The sequence below is a fragment of the Phyllopteryx taeniolatus genome, chromosome 1, assembly GCF_024500385.1.
Source record: "Phyllopteryx taeniolatus isolate TA_2022b chromosome 1, UOR_Ptae_1.2, whole genome shotgun sequence".
Taxonomy (NCBI): domain Eukaryota; kingdom Metazoa; phylum Chordata; class Actinopteri; order Syngnathiformes; family Syngnathidae; genus Phyllopteryx; species Phyllopteryx taeniolatus.
The window spans coordinates 31,999,542-32,024,045 of record NC_084502.1 but is presented as its reverse complement, the minus strand read 5'-3'; the positions used below and the strand labels follow the sequence as shown (position 1 = coordinate 32,024,045).

The window sequence follows — 24,504 nt, the reverse complement described above, 5'->3', positions numbered from 1 at the left end:
TGCTGATCAACATTTTGACAGGCCAGTTAAATATCGGGAGAATATAGTCTGGTCTGATGAGAGCAAAATTGAACTGTTTGGATGCCATAATGCACACCACGTTTGGAGGAGAAATGGCACTGCACATCACCCTAAAAACACCATACCAACAGTGAAGTTCAGAGGTAGGAACATGATGGTGTGGGGCTGATTTTCAGCAAATGGTACTGGTAAACTTCACATTATTGAAGAAATGATGAATGGGCAAATGTACCGAGACATGTTTGACAAAAATCTGCAGCCATCTACGAGGATGATGAAAATGAAACGAGGGTGGACATTGCAGCAGGATAATGATCCAAAACATACTGCCAAGCAAACTTTCAATTGGTTTCAAAGAAAAAAAGTAAAGCTGCTTGAATGGCACAGCCAATCACCTGACTTGAATCCAATCGAAAATCTATGGAAAGAACTGAAACTCAAGGTCCATAAAAGAAGCCCACTGAACTTTCAAGATCTGAAGACTGGTTGTGTGGAGGAATGGGCCAAAATCACACCAGAGCAATGCATGTGACTAGTTTCTTCATACAGGATGCATCTTGAAGCTGTCATTGCTTTTGTACAAGCTTTTGTACAAAGTATTAAATAAATACCAGTTGGCATGTTCAATTCCTTTTCCCTGTGTCATTTCAAAATTTTACACACAACTTAATTTCTGATCTTATTTGACCTACTTTCTTTGTATGTATGGATTACTTGGGTTGTTCCCAACATCTGGTGAAAATTTCATGTCAATAACACCTTTGGAAATATATTTGAGAAAATTGGTGACGTGTTAAATACTTATTTCAGCCGCTGTATTTGCTAAACAAACTGTGTAGTATTTGGGATGAAATATTGTCTCTATGGTGCCTCAGTAAACATGTGAAATATGAATTGAAATCGTCCACGCATTCCTGAGTTCCAGACGGTTTTCTGTCGAGAAGCCTGAAATCAGGTCATTAGAATTTCTCGAGCTTATCTACGTCACTAGCGTAGATCTCCTCCTCCCTCTACGCTCCCGAGTCAATGCTGTCAAAATAACAAACACGTGTGCCCTCACAAATGGGTTTTCTACACAGAATCAACCAATCATAGGAAAGGGGGCGGTCTTACCCAACTATGGACAAAGCGGATACAAAACTGGGTCAAACAGAAGTAGCTTTCAGAGGGGCCTTTTATGGACACGTATGACAGAAACAAAGTTGTTTTTTTTAAACAAAAAATGAAATTGACACTTTTACACACAAGTCCATGTTAGAGTCACTCTATGGAGGTCTAAATAGCCCAAATACAGGACCTTTAAATTGTCAAAACATTTGCCACGGCTGTCATGGTGTGGATGAGAAACCTACTCGGTTGAAAATGGGGTCCACGCAAACTAAATCATTCCCAGGCTAGCTGTGAGACAAACAGTAGTAACTTCTGCGTGTCCTAGCTCTGCTCTGGGGTCTCTACCCGGCTGCACATGCCCAGAACATGGGAGCCATCCGGGCATCTGAAATGAACGCACAATCCACCTCAACTGGCTCCTCTCGATGTGGAGGAGCACCAGCTTTACTCTGAGTCCCTCCCAGGGACTCAAAATCTGCACAGGATTCTTAATTAAAGTGTACGTACACACAATAGCTGAAAAAGGCATACTAATCTTCAGTATGCACACAGGCACACCTGTAGGGAAAAGTAAAATAAATAAATACATAAATAATTGCCATCCATCGACAGTGTTACCGCTGCTGCACTGGAAAAAAAAGTCCTCAATGTAATACAGTAATATAATTTTATTATTTTCAAGGAGAAAAGGGGAAGTCAGGCGGCACGGTGGGCGACTGGTTAGAGCGTCAGCCTCACAGTTCTGAGGACCTGGGTTCAATCCCCGGTCTCGCCTGTGTGGAGTTTGCATGTTCTCCCCATGTCTGCGTGAGTTTTCCCCGGGCACGCCAGTTTCCTCCCACATCCCAAAAACATGCATTAATTGGAGACTCTAAATTGCCCGTAGGTGTGACTGTGAGTGCGACTGGTTGTTTGTTTGTATGTGCCCTGCGATTGGCTGGCAACCAGTTCAGGGTGTACCCTGCCTCCTGCCCGATGACAGCTGGGATAGGCTCCAGCACGCCCGCGAACCTAGTGAGGAGAAGCGGCTCAGAAAATGGATGGATGGAAAAGGGGAACTCACACCAGTTTACCACATTTTAGTCATGTGCAACCGATGATAAAATTAAGGGCTTTGTTTTTCAGTGTGGTGGCGTAATGCACAAATCGAGACAGCGACATGGCTGAGATAAATGAAACCGAACAGCACTGTTCAGTCTTTTATTGCAAATAAAATACCGTATGTGAACAAATAAAAAGTGATTTATTACTTATTACTTCATTATTACCGTTGGAAGCGGTCGTTGAGAGGTCCTGGAACGCAACCAGCCAGCCCCCTCCTCTTCCCCGCACACAGCACACGCCAAATGCAAGTTTGGAATCAATATGCAACAATGTTGGGAACGACAACGACCGGATATCCATTCGTAAAGGCGAGAGAGATGACAATAGCAGACTCTGTTATCGATATAAAATCCGCCAGTAATCCTTAGATTACGGTTGTAGGGCTGTGGACCGGATATCGTGTGGCTAGGAATCAGTTGCCTGAAGGTTTATGGTTTTCATCTCGAAAAACAAGCGTCCTCCGCAGGTAACGTTATGTTTACAGCCAAACACAGCAGTGGTGGATACTAGCGACACCTCTAGCTTAACTACATTTCTCCGTAGTGTCACTATTTCATCATCAAATAGCTTTTCAGTAGTTAAGCTACTTTCGTGGTCACGGCGATAGCAAAGTAACGTTCCCCCAGGAGTTGTAAACATTGAATGCGACGTCACGTTACGTACCTTATTTCAAGTCTGCCCTCGACAAGGGCTCACACTCAGTGTAAGGATTTGCGTGTATCACAATGGTCTAAATTTAAATGTACAGGCGAGTTACTCATCTTGAGTTAGTTTTTTTTGGTATCATGAAGTAGTACAAAATCAGATTTAATAAATCGCCTAACTCTAGGGCTGCACGATTATGGCCAAAATAATAATCACAATTATTTTGACTCAATATTGGAATTACGATTATTAATCAAGATTATTCCTCATGTTGGGAAAAATCATAAATTTTATTGCACTATTTTTTAACAAACAATCTGTAAAACCTTTCAGTTCAGAAACTTTTCAGTTAAAAAAAATAAAAAATTACCCAAAATGTTACTTTACCCAGGGTTAACTGATTTGTAACTTAATGGAAATAAATACAGTTGCATAAAAGGCACTAACATTAGTCTGTTTCATTTGAAAATACCCACCGTCAATATAATGAATTGTCAAGGACGGGTACGTCTTGGTTGTTAAGCTTGGTCAGTTGTGCACTGTCACGAACAGCAAAGAACTCAACAGTTGTCATTTCCCTCTCTATTTACTCCTGGGTTTTATTTTCATTGCGGTCAGGGCAGCCGAAAAGTTGAAGTCAAGGTAGCCGCAACAACGATTGAAAATAGTGTCTTACCGTGTCACGACGCCTCTCCGCCAACATGCTGAGAGGTCCAACTTCAAAATAAAAGCGACATAGATTGCTACATTGGACATTTTGAAGTTCCCACATGCCAAAAACATGCATAGTAGGTTAATTGATGACTCTAAATTGCACATAGGTATGCATGTCAGTGTGAATGATTGTTTGTCTTTGTGCACCCAGCAATTGGCTGGTGACCAGTTCAGGGTGTACCCTGCCTCTCCCCCAAAGGTTGCTGGGATAGGCTCCACCACACCCCGGCCCTGATGAGGATAGGCGCTACGGAAAATGGATGGATGGATGGACCACAAATTCTGAAACAAACACAAATGCTGATTAAGCCTATCAGCTTCTGAAACAGCTTTTTGTCTTTTTTAATATTTTTTTTTTATATTTAGTGACTATCCTAAACATTACTGAACTCGATCACTTGGTGGCGCTCTACAATTATGTTATGGAAATGCCGTATTTTATATAAGAACGGGCAGGCCCATATATGGACAGCACACAGGTCGACTGAGCCATAGAGAAAGGAGAAAGCATGCGGGTTTGGAAGAAGGAGGGGGAGGCCGGACACGCATTTAGCCTACGTCATATCGAAGCGATGAAGGCTTTGTTGCATGCTGAATTCCAGCATTTGGGGGTGCCAGAAATCGCAGATTTTAGCTTTAATTGTAACAAGTGCCAAGATTTATGCTGGTGCTTGATTCTTACTGAAGTCTTCCACTAGTCTGCTTACGTCATGACTCACCTTCCTACGTATATTCTTTTAACACCTCGAGTTGAGGCTGCTCCTCCGTTTGAAATAAGGGTGAAAAAAAAGCCAAAGATAGTCTGCACGAGGAGAGAAGGTGTGTGTGAATGTGATGACTGGCTGGTGGTGAAAATCGGGAGAGGCTGAGCGTGGAGCTGCCATTCTGCAAAAGGTTGCAGAAAAATGAGATCCCCTCCTGCCCCTGACTTAATAATGCAGGTCTGGGGAGAGAGTAAACACACACCAGACCCATTTAAAACTCATTCTAGATCACTTTTTGGACGATAAATTACAGTTGAAGGGTTTTCAATGCAACCCATCACACATATCTAAGATAGACAGACGGACGGATGGACAGGTGATAGATAGATAGATAGATAGATAGCTCAATAGATAGATAGATAGCTAGCTCGATAGATAGATGGATAGCTAGCTCGATAGCTAGCTCGATAGATAGCTAGCCCGATAGATAGCTAGATAGATAGATAGATAGAGTGCCATGAAATAGTATTTGCCTCTCCTTTCCCCAAATTCTTATTTTTTTGCATAGTTTCCCCACTTTGTTTAAAATCCTGAAATTTTTTTTGAAATCAAATAAAGATAACTCAAGTCAAAATAAATTGCAGCTTTTAAATGGTGATTTTATTTATTAAAGGAACAAAATAAATTCAAAGTTACCTGGCCCTGTGTGAAAAAGTAATTGCCCCTATAGCTGATAAGTTGCCCGGGCACCTGCCCTTTTGACCTTGATGCCCAAGGTGCCCCTATGTCAGTTTTTTTTTTTAATGCATATTTTTATTATTTTATTTATTTATTTATTTTTAACATATGCGTGAGTGCATGAGGCCTTTCATCAATAAAATTTTACAAATAAACAATAAAATGTAATACAAGCAATGTAACTGTGCTGAACAGAACGCATTAACATATAATAGCTATGTAGCTATTTTAATGAAACATAAAAAGCCACTGCTTTGCACATATTTATGGAACATCCATCCATCCATCCGTTTTCCAAACTGCTTATCCTCACCAGGATCGCGGGTGTGTTGGTCGCCAGCAAATCGCAGGCCACACATAAGCAAACAACCATTCGCACTCACATTCACACCAACGGACAATTTAGTCTTTAATTAACCTACAATGCATGTTTTTGGAATGCGGGAGGAAACAGGCACACAATCACACGCAGACACAGGGAGAACATGCAAACTTCACACAGAGAGGCCGGATATGAACCCAGGACCTCAGAACTGTAAGGTGGATGTGCTAACCACTCAACCACTGTGCCACCCATTTATGGAACATTGTTATGAAAATGATTGATCACAGCATCACATTAGAGTTTTGAGTTAGGGTTTTGGTGGGCCTTACAATTTCAAATTGGGCTCCTGACTGGCACTCTTTCTTGGGGAATGATTGGGTTAGCGTTTGATTCAAAACATGTAAAAAAAAAAAAAAAAAAAAAAAAAAACAGGCAAAAATGTTGATCACTTTTCCAAAAGCTGAATGTCTTGTTTTGTTTGAAACACAAAGGTAACTTGTTTGCTTTGACAGAGGAATAAGGAAATCAAAAAGTCGTCAGATTTGGCTAAAAATCTTGAGGGTATTGACTCTTCTAAATAATTTATTATTTGTATTTTTTATTTTTATCCTTTTCACTTCCTTTCCATCATGTGTCATCATTGGACAGTTAAGCCAGTTGTGATTTAACATTGTACAACATTGTATTCTAACGCAATAGAAGTTCAATTAGCATTAATGCATTTTCCTTTTATGATGATGGTCTGGTAAATTCAGTACAGATGTTATGAATGTATTGTTGAGATATTTTATTTACTGACCTGCAGAAGGTGCTTAATTAATGCTTTGCTGTGGACAGCAAATGTGATGAGTCTAACATCAATTTCAAAATTGTGTGTTTTATTGAAAGCAAAAACAGTTCAAGAGAATAACTCCACTAACATATACAGAGCTCCAGGCATGACATGGGAATTTTATTTTGGCCACAATATAGTTGTGACATGCACACAAAATGCTAATATATGACCACAAAATAGGTGAAATTTGTGCACAAAATACTAATTGGTGAGTTTGTTATCATTCCCATTAACAACTAAGCAAATGGTGGACGACACCTTTTCTAGAAACTACAATTCCTGGTGTCCTTAAGGCAAGTGTCTTTTCGTATTCTGTTTTCATGAATAGCCTGCAATGCTATGCTAAGTCGTTTCAAACTCTTGTTCCATATGCCCCCCTTTTTTGAACAGTTCTGGGGGTAAGCGGGCTTGGAAGTGGTCAGTGAAAATGAACTCAGCTTCATAATATTTGATTAGCCACAGTTAATTCATGATCTAACAAGAAGGGCAATTACTTTTTCTCACAGGGCCAGGTAGATTTGAATACTAGTTTTTTTTCCGTAATAAAATTACCATTTTCAAAACTGCATTTTATGTTTAGCTTTGTCTGATATTTACATTTGTTTGATGATCTTAAACATTAAAGTGGGGAAACTATGCAAAAAACATGCATTCTTTATGTTTAGGAGCAGTGGTCATGGCCTTTGTGGTCTGCTGGCTGCCTTACCACGCCCGCCGCCTCATGTTCTGCTACGTCTCTGACTGGTCCGAGTGAGTAATGGCTCTTTCTCTCTCAGCATCTCCTTGAGTGTCACCGCGCACCGCGTGTCTGAACACGACTATGTTATGTACAAACACATATTGGCTGTAGTTGCTTCTTGGAAGGCCATCAGTTAAGAGAATCTGCCAATGGGAAGATTCATCTTGTTGATTGGATTACCTCCATTTAACATTCTCATCATGCCTCCTGTTTCTGCTCCTCCATTTAATGATTAGCATTTGTAATCCTCCTGTTACCTTTAAATTTGTTGATATCTTTTATCCTTTGGGTCAATTTGATCTGACCAAACCTGTGTCAGGTACCTTTGTTTGTTGTTGATCTAAATATCACATTCAATTTAAATAAAGCACACACACCACCACCAACCCTTGTACGACTTACTGCTCAACCCCATGTAGGGTTGTATCTGGGTCACATTCAAGTCTTGGCAGCTGTCCCCATTCGTGCACATCCCCTCTAAATGTGTTGTCTCTATTAAAAGATTATTGGTGTGATGAGGATTTCTAATGCTGGTTGTGTCTTGGACAACTCTACCTGGCCGTTCATTAGGGGTGACATACCACAAAAACTTTCCATTTTTGGAAAGTAGTGTGTTTGCTGCTGGTCAAGAGACAATGGGGGGTGGGGGCACAGAGGGTATCAGTCTCAGAAGAGGATGGCTTATCAGACACAGTCTCCTCTAGGTCACTTTTGCTGTCAAAAAGAGGTAACAGCACCTCATTGATTTAAAAACAAAAACACTTTCCTTAGAAGTCATTTGCACTTGAGAGAGAGAGCAGAAAGAAACAGCAAACAGCACCAAGACAAATTATTTAGAATTGGTCAAGCAACGTGTGAACCAACATAGTTCTTGCACTACTACAGTTATGGTTATGTTACTTTTAGGACCAACAACCACAACAAATGTGTGTAAAATATTGATATTTGTGGTATGTTTTATACCGCCTGGGGTCAAAATGAGCCAAAAGAGCGCCCATGCGTACAACATCTGCAGTCCCTTCTAAAGCGACATGCGTCAATCAACCCTTCACGATAAAGTCAACTCCTGACAAGTTCAAGTCTGTTTTGTGGAAATTGCCAGTCGAGGGAGATGGCCGCTCCACACTGAATGTTGGGTCTGCTTGAGGTTTCTTTGAAAGAGGGAGTTTTTTCTTGCCTCTGTTGCCTAGTGCTTGCTAATGTGAGGTTCAGTTGGACTTTTAATGAGTGAGGAGTGTGATCTTTGACCTGCTCCATGTGTAAAGTGCCCTGAGAGAACTTCTGTTGAGATGCGATTCGATGTGATGTGTGTGATTTGGCACAATATAATTAAATTGAATCTGTACCGGACATTATAGACATACCATGTTAATTTCTTTGTTTACTTAGTTGTCCCCTCTAAAGTATGAAAAGCCATGATGTGAAGCAAAAAAAATATGTTAATCATAGTAGTACCCGCACTCTTTTACTACGAAGCCACACTGTTGTAACACGTACAGAATGTGGTTTGGCCTTGTCGTGCTGAAATAAGCAGGGGCATCCATGAAAAAGACGTTGCTTGGATGGCAGCATATGTTTCTCAAAAACCTGTATGTACCTTTCAGCATTAATGGTGCCTTCACAGATGTGTAAGTTACCCATGCCATTGGCACTAACACAGCCCCATACCATCACAGATGTTGGCTTTTGAAGTTTTCGTCCATAACAGTCCGGATGGTTCTTTTCCTCTTTGGCTCGGAGGTCACGACGTCCACAATTTCCCAAAACAATTTGAAATCTGGACTCGTCGGACCACAGAACACTTTTCTACTTTGCATCAGTCCATCTTCGATGAGCTTGGGCCCAGAGAGGCCGGCAGCGTTTCTGGGTGTTGTTGATAAAAGTAGTCAGATTTGACTAAAACTCTTGAGGGTATTGACTCTTCTAAATTAGTTTTTAAAAATGGTTCCATTGCTTTGGCACCCACCTGTTCCCAATTAGCCTGTTCACCTGTGGGATGTTCCAAACAGGTGTTTGATGAGCATTCCTCAACTTTCTCAGTCTTTTTTGCCACCTGTGCCAGCCCTTTTGGAACATGTTGCAGCCATAAAATTCCAAGTTAATGATTATTTGCTAAAAACAAAGTTTATCAGTTTGAACATTAAATATCTTGTCTTTGTAGTGTATTCCATTAAATATAGGTTGAACATGATTTGCATATCATTGTATTATGTTTTTATTTGTTTAACACAACGTCCCAACTTCATTGGAATTGGGGTTGTATATTTAGAGACGTTAACCAATAATAATGAGGATTAAACTACGTGTTGTTTCTAAATTTGAATTTAATTTTGCACTACATCTTTTTTTCTTCTTTATTGTCATCCTTTTTATAAAAAAAGAAGTTAACAGCTGTTTAGTAATAGCAGTAATTTGTGCATCCACCTGATGACACGGGTCAAATGTGTAAATCTGACTTTGTGGTGTGCATACCATTCTTATTTTTAATATCATTGCCAACTAGTATTGGGAGTAATTTATTTTGACAGTAACACAAGTTCAGCAACTAGCGCTTTTTTCTGTAACGCATTACTAAACTCATAGTATTTTGGTAATATTATTTCTCATTCACACGTCCAGTATTTTAATCTTGTGGTTTCCAAACATGTCTACTAAAATGCTTCTGATAGCACTTTAACATGATTTGCTTCTTCCTTCTACACTTCACTGAGTTGGCACATGTTGCTCCTCTCGCCATGACTGAGGTTTCTGTTTAGCATTATTTATTTTAATATGTGGTTATAAAAAAATGAACTGGTAATGTTTGATTTTGTAAGCAACACAAAAGTAGTGTAACGCAATGTGTATTACTCATAGAATGTATTATTGCAAGAGTAATGTTACATTTTGGAAGGAGCTAAATGCCACAATGTTCGCTTAGTCATATTGTGCTAAGCGACCAAGACTACTTTATCGCAATTCACCCCAAATCATTTAAAGCTCTGTGGATGTGCAGAAGGCCACAATGATTTTGGGTTTTTTTTTGTTGTTTTTTTTTTTTTTTTTTTGGGAACCTTGGGGTACAATATCTGCTCCATATAAACCAATCTCATTTTATTAGTACTGCCCCCTCTGGAGTAATACGCCAAATCTTGGACCCCAAAGCAGCCTTCAATGTTTTTTATTTTTTATTTTTATTTTTTTATCTGTTTGTTTTTTTGTCCTGTTCGGCTGCTAGGTCAAGCAGAAAGGAGGATCTGTATCCATTTTATTCCGTAACAATTTTACTGTGCCACAGTGGCGTTTTTAAGGTGCCACAGTGGTTCTTTGTATTCTGATGAATTTGTATTGAAAATTCAGTCGGACAGAACAAAGTTTTAAAGGGGAGTGACAGAAAAAACAAAAGGGAGGGACAGTGAAAGGATAACTAAATAACATAGGAAGAGAAGACAACAAAGACAGGACATTAGCTGTCTGAAAAATGAGGAAAATAAATAATTATATGCCTAGTACAATGACACATTAAATGAGAGTATTGTATGGGTCAGTAGTGCTACACCCTGTGTGGGAAGGACAGGACAATATAGGACAGGACAAGGACAGGAGGGGAAGCCTGTTGGGCATAGGTAGTGCACACGGCTGCACGGCTGAAGTGTGGTGGGAGTTGCTATGTAAATTCTAAATATCTATAGAAACAGAGTGCAAGGGAGAGGATACCCAGGAAGTTCGCATAGTTATAAGAGTTATACAAGTACCTTTAACACAACGTCCCAACTCCATTGGAATTGGGGTTGTATATCGTAATGAGTCCCAGAGGTGAGTATCTGCGGACACATGCAAGTGAATTGACACGGTCTCGCATGCACAATAACCTTCCGAAGTGACATGTATTTGTTGTGCCCGCACCGCGGCCCGAGAGTGGCCACCCACACGGAGCCACCCAGGGCGGTCCATCAGCACCACCGCGGCACCCCAAAACCGGCCACCCGCAGGAGGCCGCAGGGGCCCAAATCCACCCCATACACAGTTTTATTGAACAGAAGGAGCATGTAAATGCTATATACAGACGCAAACCACTGACAGCAAACATTGACAACAAACAATCAAAAAATAAATAAATAAGGTAAACAGTAAAAATTTAAGAGATGGAAAGAGCCACAGCGGAAGGAAGATGCCAATAAATAATCAAGAAAAAAATCTTCACCACACAAGAAAACAAAACCTAGCACAACAGAATGAACTAAATATTAACTACACAAGTTAACATGAAAAGTACTATTGACAGGAACAAAAAAAAAAAAAAAAAGAAAGTTTGTTGCTAGAACATGGACGACACAAAGCAAACTATCAAAACTGGAACAGGCAAAGGTGACAAGTAAGCAACAGTCTTCTTTCCTCTTTTCTCCTGCTTAAGAAGCCGGGTGATTGACATTGACTCCAAGTGTGTGCAGGAGACTCCGCCCATCCACATTCACTGAGGCGACTGGTAAAACAAAGCACAACAGATCAGAGCAGAGAGATAATTGGATCATGACATCTAGTGTGCATGTCTTAAGGCTGCCGCACACCGAGCAACACTGACAAACCCTACTGAACTGTCGCACAGTATGCGTAGTTTGGCAAATGATTTCATGAATAGCCGATCAGTTTGCCACAGTTTTTGCCGCTATTCAAAATTTGAATCGCCGGCGCACATTGTCGCAATGTTGCAGATTTCCAGCCAATCAAATGATGGGTATGTTCAAACAAATGGAGTCAGCGAGACTCCTTCAAAATATCCACACACACTTGCTTTTATTCTCAACCACATCCACTCTTCAGCAACCCGCTTCTTTCTTAACCATGAATCTATCTTTTTTTGGTTGAAGAAATGTGATCAAGTACAATATAATGTATATACAGCATCAAACGCCTATACAGGCTCGCTGTTCGGGCATCCATATATCTACTCGCTCAATGTGCGGTGGGGGTGTCGGCAACTCTTATTTTTATGCGATGGTCCGTTCCAATCGGGTTTGACCGGATCGTGCAGTGTGCAGTAAGCCTTAGCCTGACGGTGGCAGTACTGTTACACAGGTACAAGCATAAGCATAAGCATAAGGAGACTTAACTCCAGCAGTTTTAATTGCTTCCACTGAAGAGACAGAATACAGTTTATGCCTGAGAGTATTGGTGAATGTTCTATTTGCCCATGACTGTATGAAAAGACACATTACACCTTTTTTTCTTGACTGTCTGACATAAAATCTGACTAAACTTTTCCTGTTTTTGGTCAATTAGGATTAGCAAAATTATTTCTATTTGCTAAATTCCAGAATAGTGAGAGGATGGTTTTTTAAGACAAATATATCTAAAAGACAATACAGTCATGCTAAAAATATTGACACCCCAAAGAACACTTTGCCTTTAATTTAGAGAGCTGTTATATATCTTACTAACTAAACACTGCACATTTATGGAGGGCACAAACAAATACGAGAGAAAACAACAACTGCCAACCTCACTGTAGGAAATAAATAACTGGAAACATCACAAAGTAACACAGCAAATATAACATCATCTTTTCGGAAAGATGGGGGTGTGCGCTTGAGCAGAATTTTGACAAGTTAACATTTCAACTTGGAGTAATGAAACTAATTAAATAAAATCTTCATCCTTTGGGGGAAATACTGCAGTTGCAGTACATAGTCCGAACTGTAATCGAAGACTCTAAATGTTTAAAGGTGCGAACGTGAGTGGGCATGTTTGTCTAAATGTGCCCTGTGCCTGACTGGCGACCAGTCCAGCGTTATCCTGCCTCTCGCCCAAAGTCAACTGGGATAGGTTCCATCTCACCTACAACCCTTAATGAAGAATAAGCGGTATAGTAAATGGATGGCTGGATGGATTGAATTAATGGTTTCTGGATAAATGGCAGAATGTAAAGCTGGACTAGAAAATAATGAGACTGCACTGAACTTTGTCACATTGAAATGCACAAATCCAGTGGAACGTCAAGTCAACTGACTGCCAAAGTATCAAAATGGTTTATTCTTTTATGGCTCCATTTTAAAAAACGTATTCACTGTAACATAACATGCTGATGCTAGCAGGTGTAATTCCACAATTGACAAAATAATTAAGGATCAACATTTGTTTAATCATGCTTGTTTCAAATGTAGTCGTAATTGTCAGTTTTGTAGCTAATGATTCATATTCTTTCAAAGTTCTTCCAGTGCTAATGGTGCATGTGTCCACCTCCCTTCCATGAACAAAACCCAGAAAGTATATATTTATAATGAAACGGTCACGCTCAAAACAATCCCTGGTTTCTTCCTCACTGCTGTACTCATTCATCCTTAATGTCGCACCCGTATGCTGACAGCCACACGCATCATTGACTGTATACACCTTTGTACAAGACCCTTGTCTCCGGCCTCCATCTCTACGAACACAATTGATCAATAGAGTGGACTCATAACTGAGATGATGTACCGCCACAACATATCGATGTGTTATGACTTGGAGTTTAGCCTTACCTATATTGCATGTTTATTGCCTGTCTGTCCCATGTCACACAGTTCCTCCATGGAGTCCCAGTTGGATTATTAGAGAAATAATTGTCCACATAAGATTTGCCACTACTATTAAAGAGTCATTAAAATGCAGCCCTATGGGGGGCACAAGCCAGTGCAAACTGTAGGCCGGTCCCAAGCCCGGATAAATGCAGAGGGTTGCATCAGGAAGGGCATCCGGTTTAAAACTGCAGCAGGTTAGGGTGATTAAGGATAGAGATGGAAATATATTGACTGGTGCCAGTAGTGTGCTAGATAGATGGAAAGAATACTTTGAGGAGTTGATGAATGAGGAAAATGAGAGAGAAGCGAGAGTAGAAGAGGCAAGTATGGTGGATCAGGAAGTGGCAATGAATAGTAAGGGAGAAGTTAGAAAGGCATTAAAGAGGATGAAAAATGGAAAGGCAGTTGGTCCTGATGACATTCCTGTGGACGTATGGAAGCATCTAGGTGAGGTGGCTGTGGAGGTTTTGACCAGCTTGTTCAATAGAATTATAGCACGTGAGAAGATGCCTGAGGAATGGAGGAAAAGTGTGCTGGTGCCTATTTTTAAGAACAAGGGTGATGGGCAGAGCTGTGGGAACTATCGAGGAATAAAGTTGATGAGCCACACAATGAAGTTATGGGAAAGAGTAGTGGAGGCTAGACTCGGGACAGAAGTGAGTATTTGCGAGCAACAGTATGGTTTCTTGCCTAGAAAGACTACCACAAATGCATTATTTGCCTTGAGGATGTTGATGGAAAAGTACAGAGAAGGTCAGAAGGAGCTACATTGTGTCTTTGTAGATCTAGAGAAAGCCTATGACAGGGTACCCAGAGAGGAACTGTGGTACTGCATGCGGATGTCTGTAGTGGCAGAGAAGTATGTTAGAATAATACAGGACATGTACGAGGGCAGCAGAACAGCGGTGAGGTGTGCTGTAGGTGTGACAGACGAATTTAAGGTGGAGGTGGGACTGCATCAGGGATCAGCCCTGAGCCCCTTCCTGTTTGTAGTGGTGATGAATAGGCTGACAGATGAGTTTAGACTGGAATCCCCGTGGACCATGATGTTTGCAGATGACATTGTGATCTGCAGTGAAAGCAGGGAACAGGTGGAGGAACAGTTAGAAAGATGGAGGCATGCACTGGAAAGCAGAGGAATGAAGATTAATCAAAGTAAGACAGAATATATGTGCATGAATGAGAGGGGTGGTGGGGGAAGAGTGAGGCTACAGGGAGAAGAGGTAGCAAGGGTGGAGGACTTTAAATATCGCACTACTCGTCACTTTAAACCGCATACACTCCTTGAAGTCTCAGCGCCCTTTGCACAATGGTCATTGCACCGGACTATTGCAATATCAGTCATTCGAACTGCTCTAAGTGCAAGAGGACTCTGCATCTTTTTGCACAATTGTTTTTTGTCAATTTCTTTGTCTCCAAAGTGTCTGTTGTACTAGAGCGGCTCCAACTACCGGAGACAAATTCCTTGTGTGTTTTGTACATACTTGGCAAATAAAGATGATTCTGATTCTGATACTTGGGGTCAACCGTCCAGAGCAATGGTGAGTGTGGTCAGGAAGTGAAGAAACGGGTCCAAGCAGGTTAGAACGGGTGGAGGAAGCTGTCAGGTGTGTTATGTGACAGAAGAGTCTCTGCTAGGATGAAGGGCAAAGTTTATAAAACAGTGGTGAGGCCAGCCATGATGTACGGATTAGAGACAACAGGAAGCAGAGCTGGAGGTTTCGGAAATGAAGATGTTGAGGTTCGCTCTCGGAGTGACCAGGTTGGATAAAATTAGAAAGGAGCTCATCAGAGGGACAGCCGAAAGAACAAGATCGAGGATACAAGCGGCCGAAATATGTTTCTTCCACAGGGTGTCCGGGCTCTCCCATTGAGATCTTCTGGGAGGGGTTCAGAGTCGAGCTGCTGCTCCTCCACATTGAGAGGAACCAGATGAGGTTGCTCAGGCATCTGGTTAGGTGCCTCCTTGATGGCTCTCTGGTGACGTGTTCCGGAGGAGGAGGCCCCTAGAATGACCCAGGACGATGTAAGCCTTTTGTGCTGGAACAGTTTTGCTGTGCAACAGGGGAGTTATAAATACTCCCTCTGCTTAGTTTTTTTTTAAATTTTGATGTTTGTTGAAAATGGAGCTGGACAGAAAATGGTTTTAGGGGACAGACAGAGGGATAGAACGGACAAGGGGAATAGGGGTTCGAACTACAGCAGAACAATAGTAAGGCAGTCTCGATATTTGACCACAAGTAACGTTACAACAGTCAAATCGTGTTCTTATTTGTGGATGGAGGGGCAGGGGGTGCACCCGGTGCGGACATGCAACAACAAACCAATAGGACAAGATAATAGAGGACAGAAAAGGGGAGGACAAGACAGGATGTGGGAAATGAGCAAGGCAGTGCTACTGATTAGTGGTATGGTGGGACGCTTTTTATTGTGTCTAAACACCTGTAAGAACCTGTGAGCTGATATCTTTATATAACCTGTGTTATTGTTAGTTGTCGCAGCATTAGCAATTCAAGCCTATAGCGTGTCTATGGAACTTATTAGTGAATGAACACCATATCACATGCATGTTAGTAAACTGGTGTATGGAGTTGCTGAGCTGGCATATTGAGGAAAAGTGGGCCCAGCCCGCCCCTCCATCCGTGAGGGGGGGCCAAGCCAGTGAGCCCTTCCTGCGGGGGACCCAGCCAGGGCGACGCCATCCACTCCTCATGACCCAGAGCGGTCCCTTAGCCTAACCGAAGCGCCCCGCCCAGCCCCCAAGTGAGGCAAAATAAGCTATCTTAATAGTCAAGTCACTGTTCTGTTATCAGGCCACAATCACAGTTAAATTAAATGGCATGACAAAATGAAATGTATATGTACAGTATGTACAGCATATTGACATAGGCTGCTTTAATCTGTACAACTAATTGCAGGAATTGCATGATAACGTTCTTTTTAAAACCACTGGTGGTGGTCAGCTGACCTTTTTCTGTCATCTGGCTGTATTGTTTAGAATAAATTAGACGGTGATGAACAGAATCAGTGATCCGGCAGAGAACGAGAGGGTACATGAAGTCAAACTGATGTGTTCATTGGGTATTTAGAGAATTGAAGGAAGTACACATGTAGGCACCCTTTCGTTAAAGAAAGAAATGAACACTATGGTCACTGAAATTGATACAAGTAATAATGAATAGAAATATAATCAACATTAATGAATGAAAACCAGACATTGATTTTTGTGGTCCAACCCAACTATTAAAATATATATATAACTAAATTGGCGCAAGTAAATAAAAAAGAGCAAGTAAATAAAAAAGAAAGTATTACGTGTGCAAATAAAGTACAGGAAGTCCTCGAGTTACGACGCACTCGACCTACGACTTTCGACTTTACGACGCCCGTGCTTCGTCCGCCATTTTGTCCCAGCACCATACTTAGCCCTTTTTTCACACTCTCAGCAGTAATGGTAAATGCAGCATTTTTTTAATGTATTTTAGTTTCTTTATACGAAGTGTTAACCTTTCCTGCTACAGTCACCTGACCGTGGTCGGGAGACGCTCTCTCGTTGCACAGCTGAGCTGGGTGGTGGCAACAATAAAGGCACGAAGCACCGATTTGCTGCTTTAATGGCTTTATTAGCTCCTCTACACATTCAACGTTAACGGGTCCTCTGCTAATCGCTACTCTTCCCCGGTCACCGTCACTACACTTGCTACTGTACACACTCGCACCGGCGCGCACTCCTTACTCCTTCACAGTCCCGTCGGATGATGCCTGCGCAGTCCCGTCTCACTCAAACATCGACGGCCACGCACACTGAGCTTGCTGTCACAATCACGTGGGACAATACCCGTAACAGCAATATTTCGCCGTAAATTTCGACTTTAACGGTGAAATCCGACTTACGTGGAATTTCGTGTTACGTCGCCAGTGTAGCAACGGAACTCGTTCGTAAATCGAGGACTTCCTGTACTTCACTTCAGAAATTACGGTAGCTTGATACCAGTACTAAAACGATACCACGGCACAAATCTCAAAAATTAGTAAAAGCAGTGGAATGAAAACTGACAAAATAACTTAAAATACTTTTATATTTTTATTAATTCAAAAGATTTCGATAAATTTGTAAAAATTATCTAATAATGGAATTAACCTATTCTTAACCTTTGTCTTTTTTTATTTAACAAATGTATACACCTATATGCAGTATATGTAATATATATGCCAAATATTACGCCACTCTTGTTCCTTCAATTTCCTGTTCATCTTAATGCCTGGTAGCACTCAATGCATCTTACCTGAAAAACACATACACTTAATTGTATTATTAAATATGATTTTGGTTATTATCAAGAAAATCATTGAAAATTGCTAGACCTTGATACCAGCCCGTACATTAAACTTTTAGCTATTTTGATTGTCAACATTATATTTATCCAAACAAATGTATTTTTAGTTACACCTGGCATTAAAAATTAACGAGAAACTAACAATGGATCAAAACAAATTTCCATGACTACTGTATATTAAGTATTTATATTTATACGTAATGTACTTTACTCATACATAATATTGTACAATCTTTTAGTGTGGAGTATTCTTGTATTTGACTGCATTTGATTTCTCATGTTATAAACAATACACTGCACCCACTCAGTGCAGTGCTGTTATTCATTGTGTACGGATTCACGACACTTTCAAAAAGTGGACCTTTTTGCTCCACTTGGATAATAACTGATTTTCCTTTTCCATTTTCTTTTTTCTAGGGCTGCCTCCCTTTTCTCTGGGTTCTTTCAGCCGGTCGGACCGGGCTAGTCCCGCAGCGGTCTAACCGCTTACTTCACCCACTCTGAACATTTTTATTACTCATACTGCACATATTTCACACATTGAGCACATTCACATCTCATTCAGGGTCCCCTGGGGGGCCGGATGGTGGTTCAGTCTCCTTGCCCCTCCCTTGGGGGCTGGTCTGTGCGCTTCAGTTGGGCTGGGGGACCGCCCTGGGTCCTGGGGAGTGAGTAGCGTCCCCCTGACTGACTCCCCCACGGGATGGGCACGCTGGTGCCACCCCCCACCCCCACCCTTCCTTGTGGGTGTAGGGTTCCACCACACCACTCATCAGTAGCACTGCCTTGCTCATTTCCCACATCCTGTCCTACCCTGCCCTTTTCTGTCCTCTCTCATCTTGTCCTATTGGTTACTTGTTGCATGTCATCCCCGTGTGTCCCCCAGTCCACAAATAAGAATACGGTTTGACTTTGCAATGTTACTTGTCGTCAAATATCTAGACTGTCCAACTATTGTTCTGCTGTGGTTCGCATCCCCATTTCCCTTGTCCATTCTGTCCCTCAGTTTGTCTCCTAAAAGTATTTTCTGTCCGGGTGCATTTTCAACAAACATCAGAATAATTAAGAAAAAAATAAATAAACAGAGGGAGTATTTCAAACTCCCCTGTTGCAGAGCAAAACTTGTTCCAGCACAAAAGGCTTACAGATTTTGCATGACCATGCAGCTGAGCAGGACAGGTTAAAACATTTTTTTTGTCATACTCAAAGGTACCTTATTTAATGTTGCACATATATGACAAAAGTTCATTCATCCAGCCATCCATCCATCCATTTTCAGTACCGCTTATCCTCATTAGGGTCATGGGTGTGCTGGTGCCTATCTCAGCTGACTCTGGGTGAGAGGCAGAGTACACCCTGAATTGGTTGCCAGCCAATTGCAGGGCACATATAGACAAACAACCATTCACACTCACATTCACACCTACGGACAATTTATTAGGTAATTAACCTAGAATGCACGTTTTTGGGATGCGGGAGGAAACCGGAGTACCTAGAGAAAACCCACGCAGGCACGGAGAAAACATGCTAACTCTACACAGGCGAAGATGGATTTGAACTATGAGGCAGATGTGCTTACCAGTAGTAGTCACTGTGCCACCCATGACAAAAGTCATTAAAGCAACATCCCAATCCTACAGCCACTGTGGTTAATGCAAATAGAAGGTGATGATTTGTTAGACGACTCAAACATGAATAAAGGCCGTGAAATTAATGTAAAGGCAATAAAGGTAATGTGGCCGCTGAAGTGGAAGTTTTTTTCAGCTATACTGTGATCTATCAAAGAAGGCAAAAACAAGGACTTAACCACGAATTGATATGAACTGAGAATTTACTAAATTGCTGAGTTGCAGTTACAAAGCTAACACCTCAGAATCAGAATCATCTTTATTTGCCAAGTATGACCAAAAGAAACACAAGGAATTTGTCTCCGGTAATTGGAGCCACTCTGGTACGGCAACAGACAATACATTGACAGAGAACACTTTTGAGATATAAAGACATTGACAAAAAAAAAAAAAAAACAGTCACTGTGCAGTAGTACGATAATCTGGGATGATGTTGATTGTGCAAATGTTGCAGATACTCCTCAGTCAGTGTGCAAATGGAGCAGATGCTACTCTGGCATGAGTGGCCAGTATTGGTCAACAACAGATATGCAAATAGTACACCTTGTATATCTGCAGGCTAGTAAACCAAATGGACGGAACAAGTGTTTTGGTTGAGTGTTGAATAGAATAATTATGTCATCAGATGTGAGATGAGATTAACTGTATACATTTCCAATTAAAGCCTTTAAAATGGAACGTGGGGGATTTCCATTAAGTAACAATGACTCCTTTGTTCCCTCCCAGTAACTTGTACGACTTCTACCACTACTTCTACATGCTGACCAACGTCCTGTTCTACGTCAGCTCGGCCATCAACCCCATCCTCTACAACTTGGTGTCAGCCCCCTTCCGCCAGATCTTCTTCTCCACGCTGCGCTACTTCTGCATGCCCTACCGTCACGTCCCCAGAAGGCACCCCGGCCCTCTGACCCGCCACTCACTCAGCATCTCCAGCAACCACACACTCTCCACAAACATCATCAAGGAGACGGCCTACTGATTCCATTGGAACACATCGCAGTAACACCACCACCCTTTCCCATTTTATGATTACTAGTCATCTCTGTCATGGATTTGGAGATAATCCACAACTTGAACCCTTATTGCGAACAGTTGTGAAATAAACATCTGCTCGCTTTAGTGTGTTGCTTACAACTCTGAACAGGAACGTTAGCGATGATGCTAACGCGACAACACCACTGTGTCCTGGCTGATCCACTAGTTGTATAAACCACTAAAATTGGTGATCAAGGAGTTGCAATGACAAAGGCGCTCTTATTTTTAATTTTCATTGTCAGTGCAGCATCTACATGATATACATTTTCGGACAAATTTATTACACATCATTGTAGCTTAACCATCCACACTTTTGTTTACACATTATCAGAGGTGTGGACTCGAGTTACATGACTTGGGCTCAAATCAGACTCAAGTCATGAATTTGATAACTTTAAACTCGACTTCACAATATGTTACAAGACTTGCAACCTGACTTGGACTTGAACAGCAATGACTTATGACTTCACTTGGACTTGAACCTATTGACTTGAAAATACTTGCTGATTTAACCAAAGCACTGAGAAACCAAAATTCATAACTTCTCTACACTATATGTATCACTTATTGTTATACTACAGCAAAACATGACAAGTGACAAAATAATGCTGCGCATCTTACTGATAATTTATTAGGTCAGAGTGTACCATGCTATCATTGCTAAAATTTGTTCTTATTATCTTCAGACAAGTTACCGCCCTGATGGGCATCCATCCATCCATCCATTTTCTGAGCCGCTTCTCCTCACTAGGGTCGCGGGCGTGCTGGAGCCTATCCCAGCTGTCATCGGGCAGGAGGCGGGGTACACCCTGAACTGGTTGCCAGCCAATCGCAGGGCACATAGAAACTAACAACCATTCGCACACACAGTCATGCCTACGGGCAATTTAGAGTCTCCAATGAATGCATGTTTTTGGGATGTGGGAGGAAACCGGAGTGCCCGGAGAAAACCCACGCAGGCACGGGGAGAACATGCAAACTCCACACAGGCGGGGACGGGGATTGAACCCCGCACCTCAGAACTGTGAGGCTAACGCTCTAACCAGTCGGCCACCGTGCCGCCCCCTGATGGGCACTCTCTTGTAAAAAAAAAAATAATAATAATAAATGATCAAGAGGTCATTCTCTCACACAGTCTTCTTCTTTCCCATTCGGCTTGTCCCTTTAGGGGTCACCACAGCGCGTCATCCTTTTCCATGTAAGCCTATCTCCTGCATCCTCCTCTCGAACACCAACTGCCCTCATGTCTTCCCTCACGACATCCATCAACCTTCTCTTTGGTCTTCCTCTCGCTCTCTTGCCTGGCAGCTCCATCCTCATCATCCTTCTACCAATATACTCACTATTTCTCCTCTGGATGTGACCAAACCATCGAAGTCTGCTCTCTCTAACTTTGTCTCCAAAACATCGAACCTTGGCTGTCCCTCTGATGAGCTCATTTCTAATTTTATCCAACCTGGTCACTCCGAGAGCGAACCTAAACATTTTCATTTCCACCACCTCCAGCTCTGCTTCCTGTTGTCTCTTCAGTGCCACTGTCTCTAATCCGTGCATCATGGCTGGCCTCACCACTGTTTTATAAACTTTGCCCTTCATCCTAGCAGAGACTCTTCTGTCACATAACACACCTGACACCTTCCTCCACCCGTTCCAACCTGCTTGGACCCGTTTCTTCACTTCCTGACCACACTCACCATTGCTCTGGACGGTTGACCCCAAGTATCTAAAGTCCTCCACCCTTGCTATCTCTTCTCACTGTAGCCTCACTCTTCCCCCACCACCCGTCTCATTCATGCACATATATTCTGTCTTACTTCGGCTAATCTTCATTCCTCTGCTTTGCAGTGCATGCCTCCATTTTTCTAACTGTTCCTCCACCTGCTCCCTGCTTTCACTGCAGATCACAATGTCATCTGCAAACATCATGGTCCACGCGGATTCCAGTCTAACCTCATCTGTCAGCCTATCCATCACCACTGCAAACAGGAAGGGGCTCAGGGCTGATCCCTGTTGCAGTCCCACCTCCACCTTAAATTCGTCTGTCACACCTACAGCACACGCTGTTCTGCTGCCCTCGTACATGTCCTATAGTATTCTAACATACTTCTCTGCCACTCCAGACTTCCGCATGCAGTACCACAGTTCCTCTCTGGGTACTCTGACATAGGCTTTCTCTAGATCTACAAAGACACAATGTAGCTCCTTCTAACCTTCTCTGTACTTTTCCATCAACATCCTCAAGGCAAATAATGCATCTGTGGTACTCTTTCTAGGCATGAAAACATACTGTTGCTTGCAAATACGCACTTCTGTCCTGAGTCTAGCCTCCACTACTCTTTCCCATAACTTCATTGTGTGGCTCATCAACTTTATTCCTCTATAGTTCCCACAGCGCTCCACATCACCCTTGTTCTTAAAAATGGGCACCAGCACACTTTTCCTCCATTCCTCAGGCATCTTCTCACGCGCTATAATTCTGTTGAACAAGCTGGTCAAAAACTCCACAGCCACCTCACCTAGATGCTTCCATACGTCCACAGGAATGTCATCAGGACCAACTGCCTTTCCATTTTTCATCCTCTTTAATGCCTTTCTAACTTCCCCCTTACTAATCATTGCCACTTCCTGGTCCACCACACTTGCCTCTTCTACTCTCCCTTCTCTCTCATTTTCCTCATTCATCAACTCCTCGAAGTATTCTCTCCATCTATCTTGCACCAGTCAACATATTTCCATCTCTATCCTTAATCACCCTAACCTGCTGCACATCCTTTCCATCTCTATCCTTCTGTCTGGTCAGCCTGTATAGATCCTTTTCTCCTTCTTTAGTGTCGGTAGGATATTCGACATGAAGCTACATTCTTGATTCCTCTTCGTGTCGTGTTCTTCTTCGCCTCTTTTTGACGTAATATTTTTACGTAGTGCGGCCTAGTGTTCCAACTGAGATACCACAGTTGGATAAAATTGTGCCTTTTTAACAAGATGATAAACTTGTGTTCTTTTTTTAAATTGCCTTATGTTTTTGATAATCACAAGAAATGCCTATTAATATTTGTTTGAAATTGCCTCACTAGAAATGTTTGTAGACAAGAACATGGTTCAATGCCCTTGTTTTAAAGTGGCGCACGGTGGACGACTGGTTAGAGCGTCTGCCTCACAGTTCTGAGGACCGGGTTTCAATCCCCGGCCCCTCCTGTGTGGAGTTTGCATGTTCTCCCCGTGCCTGCGTGGGTTTTTTCCGGGCACTCCGGTTTCCTCCCACATCCCAAAAACATGCATGGTAGGTTAATTGACGTCTCTAAATTGCCCGTAGGTGTGAATGTGAGTGCGAATGGTTGTTTGTTTATGTGTCCCCTGCGATTGGGTGGCAACCAGTTCAGGGTGTACACCGCCTCCTGCCTGATGATAGCTGGGATAGGCTCCAGCACGCCAGCGACCCTAGTGAGGAGTAGTGGCTCAGAAAATGGATGGAAGATTTTAAAGTATATTAAATATATGAATGCAGTAAATAATATCCCTCAATTTTCTGTACCGCTTTATCCTCACCAGGGTCGCGGGTGTGCTGGAGCCTATCCCATCTATCTTTGGGTGAGAGGCGGGGTACACCCTGAACTGGTTGCCAGCCAATCGCAGGGCAGATAGAAAAAAACAACCATTCACACTCACATTCACACCTACGGGCAATTTAGAGACGTCAATTAACCTACCATGCATGTTTTTGGGATGTGGGAGGAAACCGGAGTGCCCGGAGAAAACTCACACAGGCACAGGGAGAACATGCAAACTCCACACAGGCGGGGGCCGGGATTTGAACCCCAGTCCCCAGAACTGTGAGGCAGATGTGCTAACCAGTCATCTACTGTGCCGGCAGTAAATATATATAATATATACAGAACTGTGAGGCAGACGCTGTAACCACTCATACACCGTGCCGCCACATATTAATTAAATATTAAAATATTCTATATATTTTTTTTTTATTTTATTTTGTTGGTACATTGACGGCGGCACGGTGGACGACTGGTTAGAG

At 42.1% G+C, this 24,504-nt stretch overlaps 1 protein-coding gene across 1 annotated transcript in view; it reads left to right on the top strand.

The window, feature by feature from the left end:
• Nucleotides 1-23,705, top strand: part of ntsr1 (neurotensin receptor 1 (high affinity)) — a 56,844-nt gene extending 33,139 nt beyond the window's left edge. The window contains exons 3-4 of the mRNA XM_061789428.1: nucleotides 6,862-6,946; nucleotides 20,163-23,705. Of these exons, the coding sequence (XP_061645412.1) occupies nucleotides 6,862-6,946; nucleotides 20,163-20,418 (341 nt within the window). The 3' untranslated portion in view covers nucleotides 20,419-23,705. The remainder of the gene's footprint in view (nucleotides 1-6,861; nucleotides 6,947-20,162) is intronic.
• The last annotated feature ends 799 nt before the right edge of the window (nucleotides 23,706-24,504 follow it).